General features: G+C 36.4%; 2 protein-coding genes across 2 annotated transcripts in view; one reads left to right on the top strand and one right to left on the bottom strand.

Moving 5' to 3' along the window:
* Nucleotides 1–324: 324 nt before the first annotated feature.
* Nucleotides 325–2798, bottom strand: Usp39 (ubiquitin specific protease 39). The gene is made up of 9 exons (XM_011501553.1): nucleotides 2645–2798; nucleotides 2207–2479; nucleotides 1955–2130; nucleotides 1653–1878; nucleotides 1215–1501; nucleotides 1003–1131; nucleotides 852–913; nucleotides 559–781; nucleotides 325–459 (listed from the first exon to the last, which is right to left on the bottom strand). The coding sequence occupies exons 1-9, from the start codon at nucleotides 2715–2717 to the stop codon at nucleotides 409–411; spliced, it is 1500 nt and encodes a 499-aa protein (XP_011499855.1). The 5' UTR covers nucleotides 2718–2798; the 3' UTR covers nucleotides 325–408.
* A 1284-nt stretch (nucleotides 2799–4082) lies between these two features.
* Nucleotides 4083–10592, top strand: part of LOC105363780 (zinc finger protein 519) — a 7262-nt gene continuing 752 nt past the window's right edge. The window contains exons 1-5 of the mRNA XM_011501552.1: nucleotides 4083–4265; nucleotides 4347–4760; nucleotides 7527–7993; nucleotides 9106–9418; nucleotides 9887–10357. Coding sequence (XP_011499854.1) covers nucleotides 4125–4265; nucleotides 4347–4760; nucleotides 7527–7993; nucleotides 9106–9418; nucleotides 9887–10357 — 1806 coding nt within the window. The 5' untranslated portion in view covers nucleotides 4083–4124. The remainder of the gene's footprint in view (nucleotides 4266–4346; nucleotides 4761–7526; nucleotides 7994–9105; nucleotides 9419–9886; nucleotides 10358–10592) is intronic.

Raw genomic sequence — 10592 nt, 5'->3', positions numbered from 1 at the left:
GTGGTGGAATGGCTAGGGGGGCGGGGAGGGGAGGGGGATGGGCGACGGGACGGGACGATGAAGTGGCGGGTTGGGTGAGGTGGGGAACGAGGGAGGAAGTTTACGGACCGCTGCTGCTGGCATAGTGAGTGAGTGCGGCGTAAGAGCGAAAGGCGGCGGCCGTTGTCGATTTGGAATTTCGTGGGAGGTTGGGAGTGCGACCGCGCGGGGGCGCAAGGCGCGCAAGGACCAGCGCCAATGCTTCGAAAATTCGAAGAATCGTTGGCGGCTTCGAGGGACGGGACGCAACGGCTGGGATGATATTATAAAACGCACGGATCTCTGTCCTTAAAATTACAATTTAATTCGGCTTCTTAATTAATAAGACTATACATAATAGAGTTTGGCGAGTCTGATGATAGGGGGCATTTATGATTTTCCATTCTCGGGAAGCATATCGTCTTGCCTCAGTTCGTAGATCTGAAAAATCGAAGCGCCAGTCGTAAGTACAATAATCAATGTCTCCAAATTACCTTTCTCACGTCCTATCATGTTATTTAAAGCGTAAATTCAACGTACTTGGATGTAGGCCTCCGTGAGCGTGATCATTTGAGGTAGGATTTGCGTGACGTGGAGGTCTTGTAATTCGTACCATTGGCCCGTAGCTTTGTGGAGAATGTGAACTCTGTATGTGCCGTGACTGGGTTCGCCGTCGTGAACGATATTTGCAACGAGATCGTAAGTCGTGCAAGGATGAGTGCTCTTCACCTCGGGCGTTAATATGTCTCCGAAATCAACATTTCTGGAAAAAGACATCGTTATAATGGTTCGATAGTTTGCTAAGCGTTGAAGATAATGATATTGGAGCTTACTTAACGGGAAAGTTGACTATCGTTGGATTTTTCTCGACGAAAAACGTATTCTTCGTAAATCGCTGCGAAGCAAAAGTAACATTAGCAAATAATGGGGATGATTGACGGGACGGCGGGTAGGGAGGGGGGGATAGAGCGAGATTGTGTTTACCTTGATGTAAAGAATTAAAAACGGTGGCAATTCCCGGATTTCGAAACGCTTCATGAAATTCTCCTTGTAAGTTTTATATTCCTTTTCCGCTACCGCATTAAATTTATTTAGTAGAGTGTACAAATTAACCTACATTTGTAGTAAGAAAATTTCATTGGTCGTAAGCTTCTTCATCATCGGAGAATAATATTAGTATCGATGATTTATATTACCTGTGGAATGATGTTCTCTGTGAATTGATCTTTAAACAGTGGGGGTGGTGGTAAATCGCAAGTTAAATAGAGGAATGGGCTTTCGGTCACCGTTTCACCATATTCTACTGTATTTAAAAGTTCGCTTCTTTGACTCTCTTCCAACTCGAGAGGTGGAATTTTGCGCGTATAGATTCTCATGTGTCCCAAAAATGTCTTGTAAATTATGCTTGAATCTCTTTTCTTTGTTCCATTTAGCGCTAAATGAAGCGCATTTAAAAACCACGAGAGAAAATCAACGGGGTCACCTAGAATGTAGTTATGCCGTTTATTTATCTCTTAGGTAGCGAGCGTATGGTCGCTTTATATTTATAAATCACACTTTGGACGCTATGACCAGTTATTAAAGGAGCTAGCAGCGACACGCTATTAGCAAAGTCAAGATTAATGTCTGAATACCTTGTTCGGTGAACTGAAATTTCTTTTTACTCCATAGAACTACAGCCTGTAACATTTCATGAGGACTTACGTGTGCCTTAAAATTACGTGGATTCCATAATTTCCTCATTAACTCACCGAATCTTTGCACAAGAAGATACGACGAGTCACCGGGTGGCCTTTTTATTTTTGAATAATTTGATTCTCTTAAGAAGTAGTTGCGTAATGGAGTTACGTGCGACAGTCCCTACGATATATCAACTATTAAAGTTACTGGCTAAGAATATTTTATTATTAATGTAAAATATAGATGTAATGCTTACTTGCAAAATGACGTTACAGTAATCGTTAGCTTTTATATTGTTCATACCAACGATCCCTGGAGAGTACATAGAGCCATCTATGGCTCTAGAAAGCTTGTCATTGTTATCCAACTGAACGATTTGAATTTTATCAAACGTTGGATTAAGCACATATTTTATATCATCTAACGACGAGTCTGTAATTAAATCGCTAATAAAAGACACTGCTTTACGCCGATTGCACCACGATCGCAAATAATATAATTGCCTTACCTATAATTTGATAGTTATCCGGTAAACAATAAAACTGAAGGGTATGAAGATTTAAAAATACATGGTGACTTTCAGCCACACTATGAGTATAGGCATGTGTATTGGTACCTCTTCCTTGAAAATATTTACCACAAACCAGACACGCGTACACATTGATTCTTGACAATGAAACTGAACAAAGCTTTTCAAAGTCAAAATCGAGAAATTGCCTATTTATTGTATCGAGATAGGGACACAGTCTTGGAGGACCTGATTTCAGTTCCTTATTATAAGCTAAGAAAAGAAATTTCAATTATTATTAAAATTTTTAAAAAAAATTACAATTATGCCCATAACCTATAAAGCCCTTATTATTTGCAGTAATATCCAAATAGGCTTTTATAAATAAAATTTATAAATAAATAATGAAACACTGTAGTAGGTGAAACGATATCTTACATTCATCTTCCTCGTTCATATCAATCTCTACATATTTCCTTTTCAAATTATTTTGTACTTTGGGTGCCGCCATCGTCGTAAACGCATCGACAAACTCTTGTATCCAATGCGGAATGTATCCGGCAGTGGATTTTTTATATTTTTACTCCGACTGCTATTATGAAATAAAATTCAATTGAACGAGATGTAAAAAATCAGAGAAATGAAAATGATTTATAACTTTAACTTCTTACAAATTATAAATAATTTGTACATTCTACAAAACGAATTAGTGAACGAAAACGAATTAAAATTGCATAAGGATAAAGCATGTTCAATCTAAATTTTATAACGCAATATTCTCTCAAATACTTCATAAAAGCAAATTAAACGAAACAATGAATTCTTTCACCGACTGTTTGTAAATTATCTACCATATTAAAAGTGATGCGTGCGTGGGCGTCTTCAATGGCAGCACTAACTATGACGGTCATTACCGTATAATGTCTAATTTGACCGTAACATTACCGAGCGAAAATCAAGCGAACGCGATAATGATGGATGAGAGAAAGAGAGAAGGAGAAAGACATTTAACCAAAAATTAGAGGCCGGAGACGCAAGAATAAGAGAAAAAGACAGATTTATTTCAGTTCTTACGCACGTAACGCCGAGCCCATTTTCCCCATAAAGATCGCTAGGGAGGATCCTATGACGGAGTAAATAATATTCTCACTACGATGCAACTTGGTATGCCTTGATCCTGATTTTTGCGGTCCTTGCAAATGCGTTTTCAGAGCAACAGTTGCAAGTTCATACCGCACGTTGTAAGTACATATAACATACCACATTAATTCCGAGAAATTTTCATGATATGCAAGCATGGATAACTTAAACACTCCTTTTGTTTCCTGGTAGACGATTAGTTCAGATTCTCTGCTGATTCTCCAGTGAAATGTCTCTATTTCTGAAAAGGTATTAGAGCTTCGAAGCTCTTTGTGCACTAGCAGAGGTGATTCTTTACTAATGTAAGTGTAAGTTAGCAAGGTAAATAATTATTTCTGTTTAAAGTTACTACACACTATTCTTAAAAAATTACTTGTTAAAAGCAAATTTGTTCAAATAGTCTTGGTCTTTTCTATAATATTCTATATGTCAAATTAACTTAAAATAAACATAAATATTATCTTTTTTATAAAAATTCATTTTCCTTGCGATATAATAAATAATCTAATCAACAATATTCTATTTTATAAGCTTTAATTCAAATTTGCTTATGACAAAACCATACAGTACTAGATAATAGATAGTGATGATATTATCAAAATTTATAATAAACTATTGTATTTTTACAGGCATGTGTTCACGAAGCACTCTTATAAATATATTTTATATATATATTACAAACTAGAAGAAATGTTGCATTATTATTGTATATCTATCCAAAGCTATTGAAGAAAAATTTGTCGTTTATTTTTAAATTGCTAAATATATTTTAGTCAATATGTCAGTTGTCGAAGAGATTGATTATTTGTGCAGATTATGTGCCACGAAAATGGGTATTCTAATGGGTTTACCCATTTTTGAAGCTAATGAACAAATGAGAAATATCGACAAAAAAATTTCAGCTTGTCTACCTGTCCAGGTAAATCGAATAACAATTACCTTTAACGCTACTGCTGCAACTACTTAACGAGATTATCAAAAATTTTTTTTTTTTTTATAGATTTCCATGACTGACCAGTTACCTAAAATAATATGCGAAGAATGTGCTTTTAAACTAGATGAATTTTTTGATTTTCGTGAGAAAGTCTTACAAACGGAAGGGATTTTCATACAAATGCTAAAATCCATCAGTAAACAAGAAGTAAATTCATTAGATAATGTTACGATTAATGAAATTCAAGGAAATATGGATAGACTAACCGATACCATTAATGAAATTCAAAATTCAAATGTTACGAGGCATAATGTTCAGAATGGTATTCATGCTATATCTGTGATAGATAACATGGGTCTTTCTGAAAGAGAAAGAGTCGTAACGCAAGAAGAAATGTCTAGAGAAGAAACTGATATACAAGTCACGGGTTTCCACTTGGATGGAGATACCGTAAGAATGGTTGATGAGCAAATGAGAGAGGTAAGAATAGCTACTACGTTCGTCTTTATTTACAACATGTGGATATTAACTAATCGAAATAAAAAATCTATTATGAATTTACAATTCGTATTATCAAAGCTTAACATTGATTAAGTATAATAATATTTATCGAAATGGAGTAGTCAGTGGTCGAGCAAAACATGACTATTGCACCGTTGGTATACATTTTTTATAAGAATATAATAAATTTAAAATTAAAATGCTTGTTCAAGTAATATTAATATGATTCACACGTCTGTCACGTGGTAAAAATGGATACAAAATATTTACAAAATTAATCTTTGCTGTGAATAGTCTCGCTCCTTAATAAACACCTTTATATCATTTAGCTGTATGCTAATAAAAATGACGAAAATTCTGTACAATAGTTACATTGTAGTTGTAAAAATATGCTTTAAGATAAGTTTGTTGTATGCACTGTCTTAACCATTTTTAGAAAAATATTTTTAACCATTATAAATATGCATGAATTGTTATTTAAGTTTATTATTGATCTTTTTCGTAAAAAGTTATTATTGGATATATTCTAAAATTATAATGTAAATACAATAAAGTGTATATAGGAGAACTAAAAAGTAATAAAAGTATGTATTTGTTTTCATTGTTTTAAAATAGATTTTATTAAACTTCTTTAATTTAAAAAAAAAAATATATATATATATATATATATATACGTTTTCTTAAATTAATCGATTTTATGCTTAGCGCAAAGTTAATAATTTTTAATTGAATTAGTGTATAAGAATTCTAAATTAAAGCAATGGAAATCTTAGCTTAACGTAAGTACCATCATTATTACAAGGTATTATTAAAATATCCGAAACAATTTTTCAATCGAAAAATCAATAACTAATAATTATTTAAACAAAAACATATGCATAATGATGATTAAATTATCTTCATCCTTATAGCTTGCAATTTATGAAATTATTATGATCATTGTCATAAAGCGCAATTCTTCGTTTATTCTTCAGACGTAATTATGAAAATTAATTTGTTTGAACAATCAGTGTTTAAACAAAGCCTTTTAGATTTTTATAAAGCAGAATTGCAGCAAAAAAACTATGGCTTGCAGATATAGAATAGAGGTTATTAATTTAATTAACCAAATGAGTGTGACCGAGAAGAGAGTTCGAGCAAAAAATTCGGAATTGACTGCGTCAATAGGAGATGACGTTGGCTGGGCAACAAATGGGCGGCGTCCAGCTTAAGACAACTTAATTATAGGTTTGTAATTTATTTCTTCATCTCCTATTCAATCTATTGGCATTCGTTAAAAGATCGTGAAAAAAATCTCTAACCGAAAAGATTCGAATTCTTTCATTTATCCACAAATCAAGTAAAATGAATATGACGTAGTGTTTTAATAGTTAATCATGCAACAACTAACAATAAAAATTATTATAATTAACGTAAACTTATTGATATTAAATATAAATTTAGATGTTTTAGCATATAATATTAACAACGTTCAATACTAATAATGTTGTTTATGATAATTAATATGTATCGTTAATGAATAATTATTGACTCGGTAATAATTATTCCCTTTCCTTGTGCTTAAAAATAATGCGTTCGAAATGTATAAGGATAATTTTCACGATGTCCTGTAATTCTAATTCCCAATGATGGCTTATCCTTGCTCGCAAATTGCCAATGACGACAAATCTGGCCGCTCCAATCGAAGCCCGAGGCTCGTTGGAACGCTGAGGGAATGACTCGCAACACCACACAATGTGTGGACGACATCCACTTGATCTTTACTTATGCATTGTGCTTTTGAATGTTCTCAGGCTGACCGATGGCGCGGCGCCAGTTGGTCGGATATGGTCGCTTAGGCAGAACAGGAAGCCCGCTTATACCTGTTGTCCTTTGGCGGACATGTGCGACCAATGGGAATGACGCCGATCCTTCTCCTATCTCTCGACACTACAAAAGCCATTGCGATGCGCATGACAATGTGTCCTTTGTGCTATTTTCGTCCTAGCATCCATATATAAAGGCAATAAGATTAACGTTGAGCGTGAAACGTAACATTGTGATTTCGTAAATTACGAGAATTATTCGTTTCTTGACCAACTAAACATTCATTATTATTACTTTCGCGAAATTCTTTCGATACTTTAATTTTTTTAGTTGTATTTTTATAATATTTTTTTCTTTTTTTTTTTTTTATCAAATTTTTCAAACAAACACTCTTGTAGTAACGAAATTGCTTTTTATTAAATTATTTTACGGATAAATTACGATATTCAAGGAATTAAATAATTAAATAATTTAAAACATCTAAGTACAATGTAATTATGATTACAACAATAGACTTATGAATTTTGTAATTATTTTTTATGAATATCGAATGTTTGGACATTGTACTTAGCATATGTCAATTTAACAACATTTTGCGTATAATTTTAAATAATGTTATTTCTCATAATACCTTGTAACAACGATGGTAGAAAATACAAAGTTGGTAGTATTGACGATTCATTGATATACATTGCGTGAATACGTATAAATAAGAGCAAACCATATCGATTGGAATGTTAAATTTTGTATAAAACAAAGTCAATCTGTTATCTCCTTAAAAATTCTTTACCGAGATATCGTATAAGTATCGCGTTCGAAAGAAATGTGCTTTCCTCCTAGTAGTCCGAAGGTAGGAAAGAACGGAGTCCAATAAACAGTTGGGGCTCGTTCGTATGCATCGTTGATAAAAGACCTCATCGGTTAAATTGCGTGCTCAAGGTATCCAATCAGGAGATAGCGATGCACCTTGAGGGCGAGATGGCTGTGTCGGTGGAGAATCTGACGGTTGGGGCCCACCTGAGTCAGCTGGACATCAACTACGTAGCGTCAATGGCCTCGGATAGCCAGGGCCAAAAGCAGATCGTTCACTATTGCGACGAGGTGAAGTTCGAGTCGGTAACGCCTAAAGAGCTGGAGGGCAGCCTCGTCAACTGCGAGCCCACGGAGATAGCACGACGGCAAAGCTTCCCCTCGTCGAGGGTAGAGAGCGACATCGACGACGCTTGCGAGGAGCCTCTGAGCGTCGCCGAGGCGTCCGGGCATTCGTTCGCCCTGCCATCGACGAGTCACGTCGACGCTTCGGACAACAACGACGGCATCATGGTGCAATTCACGAAAAGCACGAAAAGTGCGCTTTTGCAGGGTGCACTTAACAATCCGACGATCGACGAGACAGAATCGAACTGGTAAGTCGACCGACCGGTAGCTTTTTTTTTTTTTTTTTTTTTTTTTTTTTACGCACAACCTATTGTTTGTCGTAGCAAGGAATTTACGCACTGGGAATTGAATTGGTAATGGAATATTTCTCCTAATAATATTTATGAGCGACATTTACGTGCTTCGTCGCAGGCAATAATTTTGAAACTTTCTCCTGCAATCATACTCTCCTCGTTTACTTTACTTTGGCTTTGTAAACAAAGAATAGTATCCTAATAAGATCAACAATCGTCCATGTTCGTTATACATAAAAGTAAACTAACCTTATATCGATATAGTTATAATGGTTATTATATCTGATGATCTGATGATCTGATGAATGATTTTTATAAACAGTCGTTGAGTTGTACATTTTCTTGTCCTTTGCATGTTTAGTCTTATGTTTTCAAAGTATTTTTCATTTCATAGTGAGCGAAAGAAGCGTTTGCCGTTTACTAAATATCTCGTGTTATTGAATAATCATTATCGCGTGACGAATTTTCATAGCATTTTAAAGAAATAAAAATAACGTGATTATTGTTATTAAAAAGGCTTTTAGAGGTTTACGTCGTCGGTTGTTAGAGGAGATTCTGACATTGAATTTTTTGAAAGTGAATATTTGAGTGGGTCAAACTTTATTCGACGTTGATAGATTTTAATTATAACTAAGCGAAGAAAGTTTATTTTAAAAATAAAAAAGCGGTGTTGCACGTTGCGTGATTGATTTTTGATAATTGACATTTCATATAAAACCTTAGATTAGCTTGCTGATAGGATTAAGTTAACAAATTGTTGACAATATATCTCTTACTTTTTCATGAAATTTCTTTGAAATTTTACTTCACTCTCTCTCTCTCTCTCTCTCTCTCTCTCTCTCTCTCCTCCCAAGATAAATTTTCCATATAAATATAAATTATAAACATTTAATGCTTATATCGAATGTTGCGCACAATAAATTAATAACACATTTTACTTATTCCAAAACTTCCTAAGCAACAAAAAAAAAAAAAAAAAAAAAAAAAAAAAAACAACAACAACAACAACAAAAGAAAATGAAAAGCTAATACCTTTTTAAAATAATTAGCTCTTAAATATATCTTAGGTACATTTGTCCATTCTGCAACGAAGCCGCCGCCGAGCCAAACAGTCTCGCCGTACATTTCGAGCAACATTTCTGCAGTTGCTCCAATTGCGAATTATTCTTCACTAGTATCGATGTGCTGAATCTGCATAGCCAGGATTGCCTCGAGGAGAAAAATAAGAGCGATGGTGTGAAAAATTACGACGAGTTGACAGAGGAGCAACGGCAACGGACGCCGGTATCCGACAAGAAGCAACAAAACTCACGACCCAAATGGTCGCCCAAGGTTTGCACCCATTGCGGCAAACAGTATCGAACCAACTACAAATTACAGGTACTCGACAAATTTAGTCTTCCAACCCGTCACTATCCAAGACAGCATTGGCCACATCGTACCTTGCTTGCCTCGTCCTTTTCTCTTTCTTACGGTATCGGCCAATTATTACGAATATGCTAACAATTCCAAACGGCAAATCGCATTTCGCCCGTCAAATTTCAATAATATATTTGAGCCTCCCTTATGCGCCTCCCATTTCTAGCCATTAAATGGATAATCAATCTCCCTTAGCATTGTCCCTCGCGACCTCACATTCGAACGTAATTAATGAAGCGAGCGAGCAAGCAAAAATCTACCCAAGTACAATAAAATTAATCGCCTAATCTCTCGATTAGCTCCCGACTCCCCCGCCCTCTCACCGTCATCCCAACCACCCGAGTCCCGGCTACCGAGCACCAGCACTTAAAGCAAAGTTAAAAAAAAAAAAAAAAAAAAAAAAAAAAAAAATAAAACACCGAATCTCAGGAACACATGCGCAAGCACACAGGCGAGAAGCCCTTCCAGTGCGTCCTCTGCGAGAAGGCATTTCGCAGCAAAATCGGCCTCGCCCAGCACACCGCTACCCACACCGGGCAGTTCGACTTTAATTGCTCGACCTGCGGTAAGGGCTTCCAGTGCAAGAGCTACCTTATCGTCCACCAGCGCGTCCACTCGGACCTTAAGCCCTACTCCTGCACGACCTGCGGCCAGAACTTCAAGACAAAGCAGTCGCTGCTCGATCACGAGAACCGCCACATGGGCGTCAAGCCCTACACCTGCGAGATATGCGGCAGGGGCTTCATAACTAAGGGTCTCTGCAAGAGCCACCAGAAGATTCACTCGGGGATGGATAACAGGCAGTACCCCTGCGTCGTCTGCAACAAGATGTTTGTCAGCAAAAGCTACCTCAACACGCATCTTAGAATTCACACCGGGGAGAAGCCCTACTTGTGCGAGGTATGCTTTGATCGGATGCAATAATCCGGTCGAGTCGTCCTTCCTTGTCCGAGGAGCGGCCCTACATATATATATATATATATATATATATATATATATCAGCACCAAACCCTTCCGAGACGATATTGCACAAGCGATCGCGTAGTGCGCGATCTAACAGGGAGCATCATCCGCTCCCCCGCACCGACCAACGACGACGACGACGACGACGACGAAGACGACGACGACGACGACG

The sequence above is a fragment of the Ceratosolen solmsi genome, unplaced genomic scaffold, assembly GCF_000503995.2.
Source record: "Ceratosolen solmsi marchali unplaced genomic scaffold, CerSol_1.0 scaffold28, whole genome shotgun sequence".
NCBI lineage: Eukaryota > Metazoa > Arthropoda > Insecta > Hymenoptera > Agaonidae > Ceratosolen > Ceratosolen solmsi.
Note: the sequence above shows the minus strand (reverse complement) of the source record. Positions and strands in the feature narration are given on the sequence as shown.

Bases quoted from the DNA above. Each gene is read 5' to 3' on its own strand.
- Usp39 (XM_011501553.1), bottom strand. From the start codon at position 2,717: ATGGCGGCACCCAAAGTACAAAATAATTTGAAAAGGAAATATGTAGAG. The intron at 2,480-2,644 runs GTAAGATATCGT...TTCTTTTCTTAG, and splicing joins TATGAACGAGGAAGATGAAT to CTTATAATAAGGAACTGAAA. The intron at 460-558 runs GTACGTTGAATT...TCGATTTTTCAG, and splicing joins TCACGGAGGCCTACATCCAA to ATCTACGAACTGAGGCAAGA.